At 48.5% G+C, this 22140-nt stretch overlaps 1 protein-coding gene across 1 annotated transcript in view; it reads right to left on the reverse strand.

Moving 5' to 3' along the window:
- Positions 1–5424: 5424 nt before the first annotated feature.
- Positions 5425–22140, reverse strand: part of LOC143483329 (receptor-type tyrosine-protein phosphatase mu-like) — a 120810-nt gene continuing 104094 nt past the window's right edge. The window contains 10 exon segments of the mRNA XM_076982172.1: positions 5425–6255; positions 7391–7526; positions 12957–13120; positions 13601–13726; positions 15611–15742; positions 18114–18287; positions 18409–18558; positions 20484–20619; positions 20914–21068; positions 21435–21551. Of these exon segments, the coding sequence (XP_076838287.1) occupies positions 6202–6255; positions 7391–7526; positions 12957–13120; positions 13601–13726; positions 15611–15742; positions 18114–18287; positions 18409–18558; positions 20484–20619; positions 20914–21068; positions 21435–21551 (1344 nt within the window). The 3' untranslated portion in view covers positions 5425–6201.

Below are 22140 nucleotides of genomic sequence, written 5' to 3' on the forward strand. Positions count from 1 at the left end.
TACCATTTCACAAACACCGTCCTGTACACACACAGTACCACTTCACAAACACCGTCCTGCTGTACACACACAGTACCACTTCACAAACACCGTCCTGTACACACACAGTACCACTTCACAAACACCGTCCTGTACACACACAGTACCACTTCACAAACACCGTCCTGCTGTACACACACAGTACCACTTCACAAACACGGTCCTGCTGTACACACACAGTACCATTTCACAAACACCGTCCTGTACACACACAGTACCATTTCACAAACACCGTCCTGTACACACACAGTACCACTTCACAAACACCGTCCTGTACACACACAGTACCATTTCACAAACACCGTCCTGTACACACACAGTACCACTTCACAAACACCGTCCTGTACACACACAGTACCATTTCACAAACACCGTCCTGCTGTACACACACAGTACCACTTCACAAACACCGTCCTGTACACACACAGTACCATTTCACAAACACAATCCTGTACACACACAGTACCATTTCACAAACACCGTCCTGTACACACACAGTACCATTTCACAAACACCGTCCTGTACACACACAGTACCATTTCACAAACACCGTCCTGTACACACACAGTACCATTTCACAAACACCATCCTGTACACACACAGTACCATTTCACAAACATCATCCTGTACACACACAGTACCATTTCACAAACACCGTCCTGTACACACACAGTACCACTTCACAAACACCGTCCTGTACACACACAGTACCACTTCACAAACACCGTCCTGTACACACACAGTACCACTTCACAAACACCGTCCTGTACACACACAGTACCATTTCACAAACACCGTCCTGTACACACACAGTACCACTTCACAAACACCGTCCTGTACACACACAGTACCACTTCACAAACACCGTCCTGCTGTACACACACAGTACCACTTCACAAACACCGTCCTGTACACACACAGTACCACTTCACAAACACCGTCCTGTACACACACAGTACCACTTCACAAACACCGTCCTGCTGTACACACACAGTACCACTTCACAAACACGGTCCTGCTGTACACACACAGTACCATTTCACAAACACCGTCCTGCTGTACACACACAGTACCATTTCACAAACACCGTCCTGTACACACACAGTACCATTTCACAAACACCGTCCTGTACACACACAGTACCACTTCACAAACACCGTCCTGTACACACACAGTACCACTTCACAAACACCGTCCTGTACACACACAGTACCATTTCACAAACACCGTCCTGTACACACACAGTACCACTTCACAAACACCGTCCTGTACACACACAGTACCATTTCACAAACACCGTCCTGCTGTACACACACAGTACCACTTCACAAACACCGTCCTGTACACACACAGTACCATTTCACAAACACCGTCCTGTACACACACAGTACCACTTCACAAACACCGTCCTGTACACACACAGTACCATTTCACAAACACCGTCCTGTACACACACAGTACCACTTCACAAACACCGTCCTGTACACACACAGTACCACTTCACAAACACCGTCCTGTACACACACAGTACCATTTCACAAACACCGTCCTGTACACACACAGTACCACTTCACAAACACCGTCCTGTACACACACAGTACCACTTCACAAACACCGTCCTGTACACACACAGTACCATTTCACAAACACCGTCCTGTACACACACAGTACCACTTCACAAACACCGTCCTGTATACACACACAGTACCACTTCACAAACATCATCTTGTACACACACAGTACCACTTCACAAACATCGTCCTGTACACACACAGTACCACTTCACAAACACCGTCCTGTACACACACAGTACCACTTCACAAACACCGTCCTGTACACACACAGTACCACTTCACAAACACCGTCCTGCTGTACACACAGTACCACTTCACAAACACCGTCCTGTACACACACAGTACCATTTCACAAACACCGTCCTGTACACACACAGTACCATTTCACAAACACCGTCCTGTACACACACAGTACCATTTCACAAACACCGTCCTGTACACACACAGTACCATTTCACAAACACCGTCCTGTACACACACAGTACCATTTCACAAACACCATCCTGTACACACACAGTACCATTTCACAAACATCATCCTGTACACACACAGTACCACTTCACAAACACCGTCCTGTACACACACAGTACCATTTCACAAACATCATCCTGTACACACACAGTACCATTTCACAAACATCATCCTGTACACACACAGTACCATTTCACAAACACCGTCCTGTACACACACAGTACCACTTCACAAACACCGTCCTGTACACACACAGTACCACTTCACAAACACCGTCCTGTACACACACAGTACCATTTCACAAACACCGTCCTGTACACACACAGTACCATTTCACAAACACCGTCCTGTACACACACAGTACCACTTCACAAACACCGTCCTGCTGTACACACACAGTACCACTTCACAAACACCGTCCTGTACACACACAGTACCACTTCACAAACACCGTCCTGTACACACACAGTACCACTTCACAAACACCGTCCTGCTGTACACACACAGTACCACTTCACAAACACGGTCCTGCTGTACACACACAGTACCATTTCACAAACACCGTCCTGTACACACACAGTACCACTTCACAAACACCATCCTGTACACACACAGTACCATTTCACAAACACCGTCCTGTACACACACAGTACCACTTCACAAACACCGTCCTGTACACACACAGTACCACTTCACAAACACCGTCCTGTACACACACAGTACCATTTCACAAACACCGTCCTGTACACACACAGTACCACTTCACAAACACCGTCCTGTACACACACAGTACCACTTCACAAACACCGTCCTGTACACACACAGTACCATTTCACAAACACCGTCCTGTACACACACAGTACCACTTCACAAACACCGTCCTGTACACACACAGTACCATTTCACAAACACCGTCCTGTACACACACAGTACCACTTCACAAACACCATCCTGTACACACACAGTACCATTTCACAAACACCGTCCTGTACACACACAGTACCACTTCACAAACACCGTCCTGTACACACACAGTACCACTTCACAAACACCGTCCTGTACACACACAGTACCATTTCACAAACACCGTCCTGTACACACACAGTACCACTTCACAAACACCGTCCTGTACACACACAGTACCACTTCACAAACACCGTCCTGTACACACACAGTACCATTTCACAAACACCATCCTGTACACACACAGTACCACTTCACAAACACCGTCCTGTATACACACACAGTACCACTTCACAAACACAGTCCTGCTGCATTACACTGTAAGGCCCAGTGATTTTGTGAGTGTGTCACTTCATCAGCTACAGGTTCCACTTTGTAAGAGTTATATCTCTTACACTCACAAAGGTCATGGGTTACTCACACAGGTCAATTAGAGAAATAAAAGATCTCTGGTGTGTTTGGACTCGGGGAGAAAACAGCGTCTGATTTAGTAATGAAGCAGCATCATTGTGCTTTGAATGAGTGAATTTTGCATTTTGTATCTGGTTAGATGGTCAGGTAAAATTTAGAATTGGACTTTATACTGAAATAATGCTTTGCTGGAGATGGAGTTGTGTGTGAGAAAATGTGTTGAAATTTCCTCACCAGGAATTGAACTGCACAGCACATTAAAAGTAAAGTTAATTAAATTAACAGCATTAGCATTAGAATTAATTAAAGACATTAGCATAATCCCTCACGGGCTCCCACTCTGTCTGCGAATGTCTCGTTCTGTTTGTTTCAGTCAAATGTTTTTATCCGAAATTCGAAGTCAAACTGTGGTGACACTTAATACGTCTCTCCAGGACATTTTGTGTCGATGAGAAGATTTAATGTTGCTTTTCAGCTCTGCTCAAAACTTTCATCCTTCATCTTACGCCCTCCAAAAGTGTACAATGTATAACAATGTACACAGCGGCTCGGCGTTTATAGGGGACCGCTTGCCTGACATAACAGAGCGCTAAAGACAAATTTTGCCTTCAACCAACGTAAGTCGCGCTCTCGTTCACTCATATCGCTTTTACAACAGAAACACAAGGAACCGCGAACTGTTTTTGTCTCTCTATACTGTAACGTGCGTGCTGTGTATAAAGGTGACTTTAGGAAAAGTGGTACGAGACCGCGTTGACTTATCCGTGTCGACCTGCTCCGTGCTATACTCCTCTCTACCAGTAGGTGTCGCACCTTCGCAGGGGAAGAATGAGGGTCGCACTCTTGGCTTTGCTGACCGCTCTGCCCTTACTAGTGGTGAGTTACACTTCACCTCCTCACTGACACTTTGAACACAACAGGTGACTTCTACTGGCATAAGCCCAGATCAGGTGCCCTGCAGGACGCCTGTCAAATGAAGCTGGTCTTGGTTGGACGTGTGTGTTTTCTCCGGTTTAACAGGTACAACTCTGAGATGCTGCATATCCAGGAACTGCAGAGATCCAGCAACTTGTTCCTCTGAGAGTGATGTGTGCATTATGGGAAACCAGAAACATTATCCATGCAAGTATTACAGGCGGAGAGCTTTCACATGGGTGTCAAAAAAAAAAGACTGAATCATGACTGCATTTTCAACACTGACACACTTACTATTGAGCCAGTAAACATTTATGTCTCTTCAGTATACATTCCAGCACTCACAGTGATAGATTATTAACTATCATTCATTAATTCATGAAACTGGAGGTAATAATCTTATATAAATATTCCAAAATTGTTAAATGTAGGCTTTACAAGGCTTTAAAATCTGTTATAAGCTATAACATTATCGTTCACCTCTCTGGCGGTGTACTGAAGTGGAGACATGCTTGTCCATGTCTTCCTCTCCAGACAGACTCTTCTGGAGATGTGGGAGGACTGTAGTGTGTGTCTCTACCACAGGGCCCCAACACCTTGTGCTGCAGGTTTGACATGTGCAACTCGGAGAGGTCTGACCCCATGTTCAGAGCGGCCGGTGCACCTTGGCGGGACGAGAGGCGGCCTGGACCCCCCCTGACCCCCCCAGGCCTCTCAGACGCTCTCAGCGCACACAGGGAGCAGCACTGGTTCTACTGGGCTGATGATGTTGGCAGTTTGGTATTGTATGAATGAGTTGCATGCTAATGGCTCTCTGTAAATACCTGTACGACTCTATGGAAAATTACAGCTCTGGTGAATCAGTATCCATGATTGTCTGGCCACTTTGTTGGAAAATATAAAGCAGTTAGTGATGCAGACGGTAATCAAGTCATAGCAAAACAATTCCTGAAAACCAGACATTTATATTGACTGTCGTCTGTACAACAAACATGTTTGTTAAGAGACTCAAAAAGCCGAATGAGAGAGACAGGAGGAGGGGGTGGAGACAGACAGGTATACCTCATATTGTCTTGCATCTCTAGACTGTGATTTAAAAAATAACTCAAGACGATTTTTGCTATAATACATACAGTATATATTTGAACATTTACAGTATTTCTTTCAGACAAGATGAACCAAAGTTGACAATACTTTCTGGGTGACAATGAACCCAGGACATGACTGTCACTGTGTTGCACAACAGAAATACACAACGTGAATAAATAATGCACTAGACTGGTCATATTTACAAAATAAACAATCAAAAAACAAAGTGGAGAAAAAACGCTTTGGATCCTCTGAACGTGGAGCAGAGTACGCAATGATGCGGTGGTTGTCATGTCAACTCTTTGCACGTCACCATATTAAGATTGATATACACGACGACAACGAAAAATTAAATTTGAGATTCTCGATCGACAACGTCCGTCAGAGTTTTTTCAGCACAGATCAGGAGGAAATGAAAAATATCACATCAGTGTGAATGAGGAGGTCTTGGCCAATGCCACGGCATGACACGGTCAAATGGCCCAGAGGCGCAGGGCCTGAATTGTCAGCCGAGACCCACATTCGGCCTTCGGTTAGAATGCAGACAGACGTCAGAGCTCTCGGACAGCATCTGGTGCCCTCAGAGGGAACAAAACCTGGTGAGATGAATGGACATCTGTGGAAATTCACGAGCGTACACACACGTGCACGCTCAACCCATGGGGCTACGCACGCACACCAAACGTCCGAGGTCTCCAAGCGGTCCGAGGCGGTCAGAGTCCTTCAAGAGCCGAGACAGCTACGCGGAGTTCAGGTACTCCAGAGCAACTTCATAGCAGAACTTGTACTGCTCCTGCAAAGAGAGACAGAATCACTGTCCATGGGGTCGTCTGCGCTCACAAGCACTAAATGTCCTGGTAGGCCCATAGCATCCAGCAAAGGAGAACATTCTTATACACTCTAGGAATGATATACTGATCAAATCAAGAACTTGTGAAATGCTTTGGGTTTACATGAAGAATTTGCTGCTTGCTGGATTGGTCTGAGTTTGGTGTGTGTGATCTCTGCTGGATTAGTCAGGGTTTGGTGCGTGTGATCTCTGCTGGATTAGTCAGTGTTTGGTGCGTGTGATCTCTGCTGGATTAGTCAGGGTTTGGTGTGTGTGATCTCTGCTGGATTAGTCAGGGTTTGGTGCGTGTGATCTCTCCTGGATTAGTCAGGGTTTGGTGTGTGTGATCTCTGCTGGAGTAGTCAGGGTTTGGTGCGTGTGATCTCTGCTGGATTAGTCAGGATTTGGCATGTGATCTCTGCTGGATTAGTCAGGGTTTGGTGCATGTGATCTCTGCTGGATTAGTCAGGGTTTGGTGCGTGTGATCTCTGCTGGATTAGTCAGGGTTTGGTGTGTGTGATCTCTGCTGGATTAGTCAGGGTTTGGTGCGTGTGATCTCTGCTGGATTAGTCAGGGTTTGGTGTGTGATCTCTTCTGGATTAGTCAGGGTTTGGTGCATGTGATCTCTGCTGGATTAGTCAGGGTTTGGTGTGTGTGATCTCTGCTGGATTAGTCAGGGTTTGGTGTGTGATCTCTGCTGGATTAGTCAGAGTTTGGTGCATGTGATCTCTGCTGGATTAGTCAGGGTTTGGTGTGTGTGATCTCTGCTGGATTAGTCAGGGTTTTGTTGTGTGTGATCTCTGCTGGATTGGTCCGAGTTTGGTGTGTGTAATCTCTGCTGGATTAGTCAGGGTTTGGTGCATGTGATCTCTGCTGGATTAGTCAGGGTTTGGTGCGTGTGATCTCTGCTGGATTAGTCAGGGTTTGGTGTGTGTGATCTCTTCTGGATTAGTCAGGTTTTGGTGTGTGTGATCTCTGCTGGATTAGTCAGGGTTTGGTGTGTGTGATCTCTTCTGGATTAGTCAGGGTTTGGTGTGTGTGATCACTGCTGGATTAGTCAGGGTTTGGTGCGTGTGATCTCTGGACGTGGGTGCAGTACCAGAAGGTCCACCATGTTGGGTTTGTTGTTGCGCAGTGTTTTGACAGCGTGGAACACGTCGACCGAACGCTGGTGTCGTAGCATCTCACTCACAATGCTGATGGCACAGAAGGCTCCGCTACGCCCACCGCCATTCCTGACACACACACACACACACACACACACACACACACACACACACACACACACACACACACACACACACACACACACACACACACACACACACACACACACACACACACACACACACCCATATGGCAAAGTTAAGGAAAAACATCAAGAGGAAGACAGGCAATAGGTGTGTCTAAGTTCTGGTTCCTTTTCCTCTGCTGTTAAACACCAGAATGAACTTACAGATGAACTGTTAAACTCTTCAATGTGTCAGATCAGAGAGGACAAAAAAATTAATTTTAAATTAATGAAGGCTACCCAGCAGTGAGTGCATTCTGCCACTAGAGGGAGATGTTTATCTTAGCACACACAGCCAAAATATAAAGTGGAAGATGGAGAGTCGCTCTCAATCAAACCCCCAGCTTTCAGCTCTCTGACCAATGAATTTGTTAATTAATGCTCTGATGATTATTGATCTGTTTTCAAGCTGCTGAAGGCCTGACAACAGAAAGGCTGATTGGATATGTTCAGAGTGCTGGATGGGGATGACACAGACTGCGTGTGTACATGACAGCAGGGCAGAGGGGTGTGTGTGTGTGTGTGTGTGTGTGTGTGTGTGTGTACATGACAGCAGGGCAGAGGGTGTGTGTGTGTGTGTGTGTGTGTGTGTGTGTGTGTGTGTGTGTGTGTGTGTGTGTGTGTGTGTGTGTGTACATGACAGCAGGGCAGAGGGGTGTATGTACATTGGTCGTGTGTGGCAAAGCTTTCGTGTGTGTGTGTGTATGTACATGTGTATATATGTGAGTATATATGTGTCTGTATGTGTGTGTCTGTGTGTGTGTGTGTGTGTGTGTGTGTATATATATATATATATATATATATATATATATATATATATATTTATATATAAATATATATATATATATATATATATATATATATATATATATATATATATATATATATATATATATATTTATTAGGTGTGGGCATTGATAAAATTTTTTAATCTAGATTAATTTCACTGAAATCTTGAAATTAATCTAGATTAATCTAGATTAAAATGGCTCATATGCGTGCTACCCAAGTAATGACTAAAAGTCAGTTTTTGAGATAGGGTTTCTTAATACAGGGGGTGCATTAGACCAGGGGCTCATCTCCTGTTTCCAAAATGCATCAATGACTGCTTGAGGAAGCTGTTCTACTTTGATACTTGAAGAAAAAATACATGCTCAATAAAATGTAGGCTACTCATTTATTCAGTTAAACATGAATTTGTAAGCCTACATACTGTACATTAAAAGGGGTTGATAACATGTTTATTCAGCTAAACATGATATTTGAAATGTAAGCTAACATTTAGTACATTTAACCTCACGGACGTAATTTGGGGGGGACTTTTTCAAAAGCCGGTTTTGGTCCTCTGCAGTTTTAACGGTTAAAAAGAAATATTTAAATAGCAAAGAATCTAGCACTAGGACCATGCAGAAAACGACCGCTCCGAGCTCCGCTCCGGTAACACTTTACGTTCCTAAAAATGAATTTTCCATGAAGCAAAACTGGCGACTTCGTGGCCGTATCCATGTAAACACACGTACGATTTGTAATTCACAGGTTTGAAAACTCGTTCTCGCCCCTACTGTGCAATTTGGTTAGGAATACAGCCGAACTAAACTATCAAGTTGAAAGTCATCATAGTTTGCTTACCCATTTTGACCCAGTTCCCAACCCAACTTTAAGAATAGATTAACGGCGATAATTTTTATATCGCCCGATAAGAGTATCAAATTAACGAACGCCGTTAACGTATATATATAATATATATATATATATGTGTGTGTGTGTGTGTGTGTGTTTGTGTGTGCATGTATATGTATGTGTGTCTCACAGACAGTGCACTACAATACGTATGTGTATGGGTATATATTAGTGCTGTCAATTCCAGGTGCCACGATTAAAAGTCCTCACCAGGATTTTGCTCAAGCTTGCTAGATTTTCTAATTAGCAATCCAGGTAAAATGAGTGGAATCAACACAATCCAGGAAGCCAGAGCAAAATCCTGGTGAGGACTTTTAATCGCGGCACCTGGAATTGACAGCACTAGTATATATGTGACTCGCAGACAGTGCACTACAGTACGTCCCTCTCCTCCATCATATATGTGTGTGTGTGTGTGTATGGGTATATATGTGACTCACAGACAGTGCACTACGGTGCGTCCCTCTCCTCCATCGTATATGTGTGTGTGTGTGTGTGTATGGGTATATATGTGACTCACAGACAGTTCACTACAGTACGTCCCTCTCCTCCGTCATATGTGTGTGTATGGGTATATATGTGACTCACAGACAGTTCACTACAGTACGTCCCTCTCCTCCATCATATATGTGTGTGTGTGTATGTGTGTGTGTGTATGGGTATATATGTGACTCACAGACAGTGCACTACAGTACGTCCCTCTCCTCCATCATATGTGTGTTTGTATGTGTGTGTGTGTGTGTGTGTGTATGGGTATATATGTGACTCACAGACAGTGCACTATGGTGCGTCCCTCTCCTCCATCATATATGTGTGTGTGTGTGTGTGTGTGTGTATGGGTATATATATGTGACTCACAGACAGTGCACTACAGTATGTCCCTCTCCTCCATCATATACAGTTGTGATCAAATTTATTCAACCCCCAATGCTGCGAAGGGTTTTATGGGATTCAGTGCACATTTGTAATTGTGTTCATAATGAAATCTTACAAGGACTTGTTAAAGAACTAAATGCAACTAAGATAGCATCAATTTTTTTTGTCATAAAGTATTAAATGGCCTTTTTGTGATTTCTTCATTGACACAATTATTCAACCCCTTTACGACTACCACTCCTAAGAACAGAGGTTCATTCCAGTGTTTTCCATCAGGTATTGAAAACATCTGTGGATGTCAACGAGTAGCAATCAAGCATGATAAGCACCAATTAGGCAGATTTAAAAGGACTGTGATACTCAGCTCCTTCTAGACATCTACTGGTGTGTTTCCAAGCATGGTGAAGGCAAGAGAATGGTCCCAGAAGACAAGAGAAGAGGTTATTGCTCTTCACAAGAATGGCAATGGATATAAAAAGATTGCGAAGTTGTTAAATATTCCAAGAGACACTATCGGAAGTATCATTCGCAAGTTCAAGTTAAAGGGCACAGTGGAAACGTTACCTGGTCGTGGCAGAAAGAAGATCCTGACCGCGACTGCTGTGCGCTACCTGAAGCGTAATGTGGAGAAAAATCCCCGCGTGACTGCTAAGGAACTGAAAAAAGACCTGTCAGATGTGGGCACTGAAGTTTCAGCTCAGACAATAAGGCGCGCACTGCATAACGAAGACCTCCATGCCAGAACGCCCAGACGCACCCCCTTGCTGACTCCAAAGAACAAGAGAAGTCGACTGCAGTATGCCAAAAGTCATGTGGACAAGCCACAAATGTTTTGGAACAGTGTACTGTGGTCAGATGAAACTAAATTAGAACTGTTTGGGACAATGGACCAGCGCTATGTTTGGAGAAGGAAGAACCAGGCTTATGAACAAAAGAACACCTTGCCTACTGTGAAGCATGGCGGGGGGTCAATTATGCTTTGGGGCTGTTTTGCTTCTAATGGTACAGGAAAGCTTCAACGTGTGCAGGGTACCATGAATTCCCTTCAGTACCAGGAGATCTTAGAGGAAAATGTGATGGAGTCAGTCACAAACCTGCGGCTTGGGAGACGTTGGACCTTCCAACAGGACAATGATCCGAAGCACACATCCAAGTCCACTAGAGCATGGTTGAACATGAAAGGCTGGAACATTCTAGAGTGGCCATCGCAATCACCAGACTTAAATCCAATTGAGAACCTCTGGTGGGACCTAAAGAAGGCAGTTGCAGTGCGCAAGCCTAAGAATGTGACTGAACTGGAGGCTTTTGCCCATGAAGAATGGGCTAAGATACCCATAGGTCGCTGCAAGACACTTGTGTCAAGCTATGCTTCACGCTTGAAAGTTGTCATAACTGGAAAAGGATGTTGTACTAAGTACTAAAAAATAATGTCACTAGGGGGTTGAATAAAACTGATAATGATGTGAGCACAGTAAAGACATTTGTGGTTATTCCATCATAAATATTATGTTATGTTTGTCTAATTTATAAGTGCCTCTTTGATATAATTGTAAATAAGATGACTGAAATGATCAAAATCAATGTCAAACTGGCCAAAACACTTTATTTCAGTGGGGGTTGAATAAATTTGATCACAACTGTATATATATGTGTGTGTGTGTGTGTGTGTGTGTGTGTGTGTGTGTGTGTGTGTATGGGTATATATGTGACTCACAGACAGTGCACTACAGTATGTCCCCCTCCTCCATCATATATATATGTGTGTGTGTGTGTGTGTGTGTGTGTGTGTGTGTGTGTGTGTGTGTGTGTGTGTGTGTGTGTGTGTGTGTATGGGTATATATGTGACTCACAGACAGTGCACTACAGCACGTCCCTCTCCTCCATCATATGTGTGTGTGTGTGTGTATGGGTATATATGTGACTCACAGACAGTGCACTACAGTACGTCCCTCTCCTCCATCATATGTGTGTGTGTGTGTGTGTGTGTGTGTGTGTGTGTGTGTGTGTGTATGGGTATATATGTGACTCACAGACAGTTCACTACAGTACGTCCCTCTCCTCCATCATATGTGTGTATGTGTATATATGTGACTCACATACAGTTCACTACAGTACGTCCCTCTCCTCCATCATATATGTGTGTGTGTGTGTGTTTGTGTGTGTATGGGTATATATGTGACTCACAGACAGTGCACTACAGTGCGTCCCTCTCCTCCATCATATGTGTGTGTGTGTGTGTGTGTGTATATGGGTATATATGTGACTCACAGACAGTGCACTACAGTGCGTCCCTCTCCTCCATCATATGTGTGTGTGTGTGTGTGTGTGTGTGTGTGTGTGTGTGTGTGTATGGGTATATATGTGACTCACAGACAGTGCACTACAGTACGTCCCTCTCCTCCATCATATGTGTGTGTGTATGTGTGTGTGTGTGTGTGTATGGGTATATATGTGACTCACAGACAGTGCACTACAGTACGTCCCTCTCCTCCATCATATGTGTGTGTGTATGTGTGTGTGTGTGTGTGTGTATGGGTATATATGTGATTCACAGACAGTTCACTACAGTACGTCCCTCTCCTCCATCATATGTGTGTGTGTATGTGTGTGTGTGTGTGTGTGTGTGTGTATGGGTATATATGTGACTCACAGACAGTTCACTACAGTACGTCCCTCTCCTCCATCATATGTGTGTGTGTATGTGTGTGTGTGTATGGGTATATATGTGACTCACAGACAGTGCACTACGGTGCGTCCCTCTCCTCCATCATATGTGTGTTTGTATGTGTGTGTGTGTATGGGTATATATGTGACTCACAGACAGTGCACTACGGTGCGTCCCTCTCCTCCATCGTATTCCTCCTGCCACTTGTCCACCTGGTGGATGAGTTTGAGGAAGGAGCGTTTGGACACGGGCGTGTCGCGGTACATGGGCCAGCCCAGAAACTGGAACTGCTGTACCATGCGGTAGCCATCCTGGGGCTGGAGAACACACACACACACACACACACACACACACACACACACACACACACACACACACACACACACACACACACACACACACACACACACACACAGGTTAGCCTCAGCATCCCTCCAGGTAAACAAGGGCCCATGAAATGTGGTGATTGACTTCTGGCCTTGAAGTAGCAGCCTTTTCTGTTTTTTGAGTCTTTCTTGTGTTTAGTAGAGCAATGTAGGTCAACAGACTGTGTGGTGATTGGTGAGATGAAGTGCCATTCAACAGGGCGTGCTGTGATTGGTGAGATGAAGTGCCATTCAACAGGACGTGCTGTGATTGGTGAGATGAAGTGCCATTCAACAGGACGTGCTGTGATTGGTACACGTGCCTGACGAAAAGCCATAGCAGATCCTTATGAGAAAGTAGCTTAACTAACTGAAGGTGATGGGGACAGTGTCATGCCAGTGTGTGTGTGTGTGTGTGTGTGTAAAACCCACTCGAGCAGCGTTGTAAATGCGAAATATCCTGCTGATGATATCTTCCTCGAGATCAGCAGAAACAAACTCCACCTGCAGAGGGCCGTGTCGGTGAACTCCATTCTCAGGCCAGTACTGAGGACAGAGCTACACACACACACACACACACACACACACACACACACACACACACACACACACACACACACACACACTTATAAAACATCATTCAGGACACACACATTTTTAAAGATTACTCAAGCCCACAACAGAAAGAAAGAAGTACATCACACGAATGAAAGCGTAAAACAGAATAAGCAAATATGCAAACCTACGCCAACAGTGACTTTTATTATTAAAAATTAATCCACCAGAGCTTTGAATGTCACACTGACAGCACGAATAAAGCCATCCAATCTACAAAGAATCAGATCGTTGCTTTGCCATTATTTATTCATATATTCAAATCATCTCCCATTTGATCGCTTCCATTAGAAATGCTTGATAAAAGTCACATATCTCCTTCTCCAACAATGGCTTCATGATTGTGTTGCATTCTGCAAAGGAATAAGAGATGAGAAGAGGATATTGGGCCAGTGTGGGTGTGTGTGCGCTGGGGCCCGTCGGTGTGTTTGATGGGGAGGGGTGGTAGACCGAAAGAGAGAGAGAGGGGCATGTTCGCTTTGCTGAGCACAGGATGGAGAGCCCTGCTCTCCATGTTAGAGTTTGACAAGCCTAACCAGCCTCAACACCCACCTGCAGTCTTCACACACACAGCTGTCTTTCACTCTGGGTCCACAAGGGGGCACTAAAGACCTTAATTCTACTGTGGCTGTAGGATGTATGGGACCTCACCAGACAGCAAGAGGCCTCTGGTTCTCCATCATACCAGCCGGTGGTCATGTGAGGATACCGATGACCCAAACGTACTCCTTCAGACCTGCAGACCATCTGGCAGTATCAGTGGGGTGTATTAGGGGTATATGAGCGTATATGAGGGGTATATTGGGGTATATTAGCTCTATCGGTTAGGCTGATATACTGTGGGTGTGAGAATGTGGAGGTGTTTCAGTGTTTGACTCAAAATACAGGCGAGAGAGAGAGAGAGAGAGAGAGAGAGAGAGAGAGAGAGAGAGAGAGAGAGAGAGAGAGAGAGAGAGAGAGAGAGAGAGAGAGAGAGAGAGAATGTGTCTAAGTATGTGTGTGTGAGAGCAAGGGCAAGGGAGTGAAATGCCGACTGTGTGTGTGTATGTGTGTGTGCGCACATTTGCCTCTGGTACCTGGTCCTCATGGTCTTAGTGGCTACAGTAAGAATTTTGAATGAAAGGCTCCTCAGTGTGGGGGAGAGAGAGAGAGAGAAGCAGAGTGAGACAGTGATGAAGGGAGAAAGCTAGGGGGAGAGAGAAAGAGAGAGAGAGAGAGAGAGGGGATTTGGTAGTGGTGTGGTGGGAGTCGCTGTGGGAACCTCCACTACCCTCCTGGATCTGATCCTGGGGTGTTATGACAGAGCCTCAGGCTGATGCCCCCATAGTCTCTCTCTCACTCACACACACACACACACACTCAGAATAGCACACTCATGCAGACTCGCGTACATGCACAAAACTTCACTCCCTCTTTCACCGTCTTACACACTCTTGCACAAACGCACACACACTCCCTGGTGCGCACACACACTCCCTGGTGCGTAAACACACCGAGTCCGTGCCTGTGCCATTCTCACACCTCCAGCAGTCATTCATTTTTCAGCATCCTGTCAGATGTCTCCACAGGGCAGCGTTTGAGGTCTGGCCTGAATCAGTGGAATTCCTTATTCAAAATATCTCAAACACGCCGTACAAACTCACCACAAGTTCAAGTTAACAGTAATGCCAAAACTTGGCGGTTTTCATTTGTCTGTTGATTTTGCTGCCAGTATTACTGCAACTGATGAAACTAGAAATGACAACGTAGGGTGCTTCATCCCTCCCTCCCTCCCTCCCTCCATCCCTCCCTCCATCCCTCCCTCTCCCTCCATCCCTCTGGTCTCACCTGAGCAGGGTCCACGTCGTTCAGCATGACGATGGATGTGCAGTGGTAGTCCAGAACCAGCCTCCAGAAGTCCTTCACTGTGTTGGGCAAAGGATGCTGGGTAACGATGAATGCAGAAGGCTGCTTATAGCTCTGTTTGGGAGGGAGAGAGAGAGAGAGAGACAGAGAGAGAGAGACACAGGAGAGAACAGAGGTGCAAAGATAAAGGTACTGATTCTCCTGTTCATTCACCTGTGAGTGGGCGTGTGGTGATGGGGGGGTGAGTGGGCGTGTGGTGGGGGGGGGGTGAGTGGGCGTGTGGTGATGGGGGGGTGAGTGGGCGTGTGGTGATGGGGGGGTGAGTGGGCGTGTGGTGATGGGGGGGGTGAGTGGGTGTGTGGTGGGGGGGTGAGTGGGCGTGTGGTGGGGAGGGGGGGTGAGTGGGCGTGTGGTGGTGGGGTGAGTGGGCGTGTGGTGGTGGGGGGGTGAGTGGGCGTGTGGTGGTGGGGGGGGGTGAGTGGGCGTGTGGTGGGGGGGGGTGAGTGGGCGTGTGGTGGTGGGGGGGGGTGAGTGGGCGTGTGGTGATGGGGGGGTGAGTGGGCGTGTGGTGGGGGGGGGTGAGTGGGCGTGTGGTGGGGGGGGTGAGTGGGCGTGTGGTGGGGGGGTGAGTGGGCGTGTGGTGGTGGGGGGGTGAGTGGGCGTGTGGTGGTGGGGGGTGTGAGTGGGCGTGTGGTGGGGGTGTGAGTGGGCGTGTGGTGGTGGGGGTGTGAGTGGGCGTGTGGTGGTGGGGGGGGTGAGTGGGCGTGTGGTGGGGAGGGGGGGTGAGTGGGCGTGTGGTGGTGGGGGGGGTGAGTGGGCGTGTGGTGGGGGGGTAAGTGGGCGTGTGGTGGGGGGGTGAGTGGGCGTGTGGTGGGGGGGGGTGAGTGGGCGTGTGGTGGTGGGGGGGGGGGTGAGTGGGCGTGTGGTGGGGGGGTGAGTGGGCGTGTGGTGGTGGGGTGAGTGGGCGTGTGGTGGTGGGGTGAGTGGGCGTGTGGTGGTGGGGGGGTGAGTGGGCGTGTGGTGGTGGGGGGGGTGAGTGGGCGTGTGGTGGTGGGGGTGGGGGGGTGTGAGTGGGCGTGTGGTGGTGGGGGGGTGAGTGGGCGTGTGGTGAGGGGGGTGTGAGTGGGCGTGTGGTGGTGGGGGGGTGAGAGGGCGTGTGGTGGGGGGGGGTGAGTGGGCGTGTGGTGGGGGGGTGAGTGGGCGTGTGGTGGTGGGGGGGGTGAGTGGGCGTGTGGTGGGGGGGGGGTGTGAGTGGGCGTGTGGTGGTGGGGGGGTGAGTGGGCGTGTGGTGGGGGTGTGAGTGGGCGTGTGGTGGTGGGGGGGGTGAGTGGGCGTGTGGTGGTGGGGGGTGTGAGTGGGCGTGTGGTGGGGGTGTGAGTGGGCGTGTGGTGGTGGGGGGGGTGAGTGGGCGTGTGGTGGTGGGGGTGGGGGGGGGGGGGGGGTGAGTGGGCGTGTGGTGGGGGGGTGAGTGGGCGTGTGGTGGGGGGGTGAGTGGGCGTGTGGTGATGGGGGGGGTGAGTGGGCGTGTGGTGATGGGGGGGGGGTGAGTGGGCGTGTGGTGGGGGGGGTGAGTGGGCGTGTGGTGGGGGGGGTGAGTGGGTGTGTGGTGGGGGGGGTGAGTGGGTGTGTGGTGGGGGGTTGAGTGGGCGTGTGGTGGTGGGGGGGTGAGTGGGCGTGTGGTGGTGGGGGGGTGAGTGGGCGTGTGGTGGGGGGGGTGAGTGGGCGTGTGGTGGGGGGGGTGAGTGGGCGTGTGGTGGTGGGGTGAGTGGGCGTGTGGTGGGGGGGGTGAGTGGGCGTGTGGTGGTGGGGTGAGTGGGCGTGTGGTGGTGGGGGGGTGAGTGGGCGTGTGGTGGGGGGTGAGTGGGCGTGTGGTGGTGGGGGGGGGTGAGTGGGCGTGTGGTGGGGGGGGTGAGTGGGCGTGTGGTGGGGGGGTGAGTGGGCGTGTGGTGATGGGGGGGTGAGTGGGCGTGTGGTGGGGGGGTGAGTGGGCGTGTGGTGGTGGGGGTGTGAGTGGGTGTGTGGTGGGGGGGTGAGTGGGTGTGTGGTGGGGGGTTGAGTGGGCGTGTGGTGGTGGGGGGGTGAGTGGGCGTGTGGTGGTGGGGGGGTGAGTGGGGGTGTGGTGGGGGGGTGTGAGTGGGCGTGTGGTGGGGGGGGGGGGGTGAGTGGATGTGTGGTGGGGGGGTGAGTGGGCGTGTGGTGGGGGGGTGAGTGGGCGTGTGGTGGGGGGGTGAGTGGGTGTGTGGTGGGGGGGTGAGTGGGCGTGTGGTGGGGGGGTGAGTGGGCGTGTGGTGGGGGGGTGAGTGGGTGTGTGGTGGGGGGGGGGTGAGTGGATGTGTGGTGGGGGGGTGAGTGGGCGTGTGGTGGGGGGGTGTGAGTGGATGTGTGGTGGGGGGGTGAGTGGGCGTGTGGTGGGGGGGGTGAGTGGGTGTGTGGTGGGGAGGGGGGGGTGAGTGGGCGTGTAGTGAGCTGCTGCAGTATCGCTCACGTCCATGAGGGCGGCGTTGATGTAGTTGCTGCTCTCTCCGTCGATGGTGATGAGGAAGGGCAGACAGCGGTCGGGCGGTAACACGTCCATACATCGGTTCTTCTCGTGGTTCCTCGGCAGGAGAGCGATGCTGCAGTCCTCTACGCGTAGTGTGGGCGTCACCATGTTCAGAGTCTACACACACACACACACACACACACACACACACACACACACACACACACACACACAGTTACACGCAGACCTCACACAGACCTCACCAAGACCGCCAGCCCGTCTGAACCCACACTCTCACCCTGAACTCCTCTTTGATTGGACTGGAGTTGGTTTGGGGATCCAATCGGTTCATGTCATAGTAGACAGAGCGAAGTTGATTGGCGGGAATGGTGGTGTCACCACAGAGACACGCCTCCAGTATGGCATCATGGATGAAGACGTACTGCTCCTGACACCAGACACAAACAAAAAATGAAAACTTTACTACCAGATAAAACATTTTAATCAAGCTCCAAGCAAAGAAATCTTTTACATGTTTTTAATATTATTTTTATTATTATCATATTTATTATTATTATTATTATTATTATTATTATTATTATTATTATTATTATTATTAAGGAATTTCAGTACAAAAAACACACTTGTCTCACTTCACCCTCTGAGGTATATCTGGTACTGTGAAAGTTGTAACAATATAGTTCTTAAAAATTCAACATATAACACTAAATTTAGAATAATGTCGGACCCCAGAGGTTTGAACACATTAAGGTGAATCACGGTAAATCGCCATAGCGATAAAGCACACGGCGTAGCGCCTCGCACGTGCGCACGAATCGCAGCGAAGCTCGACAGACTCTGGGCTCACACGATCTCAGGTAGGGCGCAGGGCCATTGCGCTTCGCCAGGTGTCGGGTCTCACCTGTGCTGCACGGCACCTGCTCGCGGGTCTGCAGGTGTGTAAATGCTCTTTGCTAAAGTGGTCATGGCGAGCTGTGCTCCTGCATACAGATGCGACACTGGCTAGGGAGTCATTACCATTCCAACCGCACCAGTCGCGATGTAACGGTCCAATCGCAGAAGCAGAAATCGTGCTTAAGTCAACACGAAGAGCACCAATAACCATAATATCTGTTCTCAGCACGACGGTTGTGTGTGAGCAAGACCAAAAACACGGGGTCACCTTGCAGTACCCCGGCTCCAGAACTTTGACGGAAATCGCTGTTGAAGTGACATTTCTACACAATCTGGCCTTGTCGGTTTGGAGTAAATCATGACATGGGGGTCAGGGCTTCCGTGATTAGACACCCACTGTCACGGTTAACGATCTTTGACCTTTCGAATGTCGCAGTCAATCAGAGCACAACTGTGATGACACAATCGACCTCAAAACAAACAGCGAATAAAGCCCCCCCCCCCCCCCCCCCCCCGCAAGGAGCGCGTGTTTTTAAACGAGCTTCGCTTGTCCAAATGGGGGAACGTTTACCGTCACATTTGCAACACAAAATCGCTTCCCGTTAACGCAAATTATCTCTGACAGTTCAAACATAAGGTAGAGAGTGCCTGTAGAGTAGCAGGCAGTGCCAACACACACACACACACACACACACACACACACACACACACCTGCGAGGGAAAAAGCACACACACTCACACACACACTCACATGCATACACACACACGCACACACACTTTGAAGGTCACTGAACTTGTGGAGGATGAATCAGAGAAGCACTGGCTGCCTAGTCTCTCAAATCCCAATCCAGACGTCATCTATGAAACATTTGCCCATTAAATCCAATGATGCTTGTGATCTGAACAGAATTACAGGGAAATGATGCATTGAGCGAGTCCGGGTCCAGATGGTTCCGTGTTCAGAAAAGCAGAGAGTTCTTCAGCACCGCTGCAACATAAAATTGTCAAGAGCTGTTTAAAAAAAAAAAAGGAAAGAAGAAAAATGTTGGACTGGCAGTAAAATGTGTCTATAGTTTTGCCCACGTCGTTATGGTACTTCAAACCACCTGATTCCTGTCACATTCTGAGATGAGATGGGCTCTTAAACAGGAAGGAAGTGCGGCGGAGAGTGTCGTGCTGATTGGCTGAGACGACGCCGTTGGCAACATGCCACCAATAGATAAACACTTGCAGTTTCTGAAAATCTGTGTCCAGTGTTTCGTGTGATGAAGATCCCAGTCACATGGCCAGAGTCTTCCTCCTCGTCTCTACTTCTCTGCTTCTGTGTCTCTGCTCTGCCCCCCGCCTGGCCCCTCCCCCCGCCCCGCCCCTTCCTGCACACCTTCTTTAGCTTTGCATTCGCCCCAAATGGCTTACGGCTCTGCAAGGGGAGCGTGGGAAAGTTGAAAGGTCAAATACCTCAGTCTGGACCATGTTGACCCGTCGGGATCGCAACTCTCGCACACAGTTGTAGATGTCGACCACGCCCTCTCTCTCAGCCATGTCCAGCATGATGTCAATCACGATGAAACAGCCCGTTCGCCCCGCCCCCGCACTGCAAGGAGTCCAATCAGAATAAAGCCTGAGACATCTATTATTCTACATCTAGTATACGAGAAACAAAGAAATAACCATAAAAAGAACCAAACAAAATGTCACATACAGGCCGATTTAACGGACCGCTCTAAGCTAAGTCTGGTTCTGAAGTGTTACTGTCCATTCTACTCTTGGTCCGTCCGTCCTCATGACGTAACGATCAAGCACCTGATTAGTGTTTGCAGGTAAACTACAGGTGGACTAGCGCTAGTTGGGTTTAGGCTAGTCCCATGATGATGGAGCGGATCGCTACCTGCAGTGCACCACAATGGGGCCGGCGTTGCCGGGAGACTTGGCCTTCACCCTGCGGATGAATCCCAGCAGGCCCGTGGCGTGGTAGGGCACGCCGTGGTCCGGCCAGCCCGTGAAATGGAACTGCTGTATCTCCCGGATCTCGTGGGCGCCCCTCTGTGAAATGGAAGAATGCTCTTATCGAACACCCGGTCCGGCCCGGTTTTAGTGAAAACGTGACGCACACCGATCCATCTCTGCTCTGTGTGTCTTTTAACGGACTCAAAGGAAGGCTACATGTTAACTACAGAAGGAGTGATTTTGGTGTGACCACACGCTGTATTTTCAAGAAGCACAATGGTGTCTAGTTGCTCTGGCAACCGTGTCATAGAGCCACGGCCGTCCCTCCACCGTGGCAGAATCACTCTGTGCCACGAGTTCATCTTTTGAGTTGCGCTGAAGTTGTGTGTGTGTGTGTGTGTGTGTGTGTGTGTGTGTGTGAGAGAGAGAGAGAGAGAGAGAGAGAACAGGTTTTTCACTCACCTTCTCCACGGCGAATGTTCTGATCACATACTCAGACAGGAGTTGGGTCTCTATCAGAGTCACCTTAATGTCTCGGTAGATCTCGGTGTCATCCGGCCAGTACTTACAACACTTCACCTACACAGGAGACAGGTGTGGACGTTAGTGCTTTGAACTCCCATCCTGAGAGAAAGTTCCAGTGAACAGCAGCACCTGCAGGTAGACGGTCTGGGTCCAGTTAACCCTCTACCACAGGACCCAGAACCAAAACACATCGCCATGGCCAGCTAAACCATCAAAAAATTATCAACCTGTCTTCTAGTTGTGTGTGTGTGTGGTGTGTGTGTGTGTGTGTGTGTCTGCTTTCTGCCCCCCCCCCCTTCTGTCTGGGTCCGTCAGCTTCCTCGATCTGCAGGGCTGGGACGGCTTGAGAGGACGGGGAGGACATCACCAGGACGGGATAAGGTCGACACAATATATTCAGATAATGCGCTTAGTATTTAACTCAGACTAAAAACAGATGCAACAGAAAAACGAGTGAAAAAAACCAAACAAAGCGAAAACAAAACCAAACCAGTTCTGTGAATCAGGCCAGTGTGGCCGCGTGTGTCCTCCTAATCTCTTTTTAAAATACTTAACCAACTCCTGACTAACCTTCTTCTCTATAACCTCATTTTCATAGTCAAAGATAAAATGAGAGAGTGAGCGGTAATTTAGGCCATGGAAA

This window comes from Brachyhypopomus gauderio, chromosome 19, assembly GCF_052324685.1.
Source record: "Brachyhypopomus gauderio isolate BG-103 chromosome 19, BGAUD_0.2, whole genome shotgun sequence".
Taxonomy (NCBI): domain Eukaryota; kingdom Metazoa; phylum Chordata; class Actinopteri; order Gymnotiformes; family Hypopomidae; genus Brachyhypopomus; species Brachyhypopomus gauderio.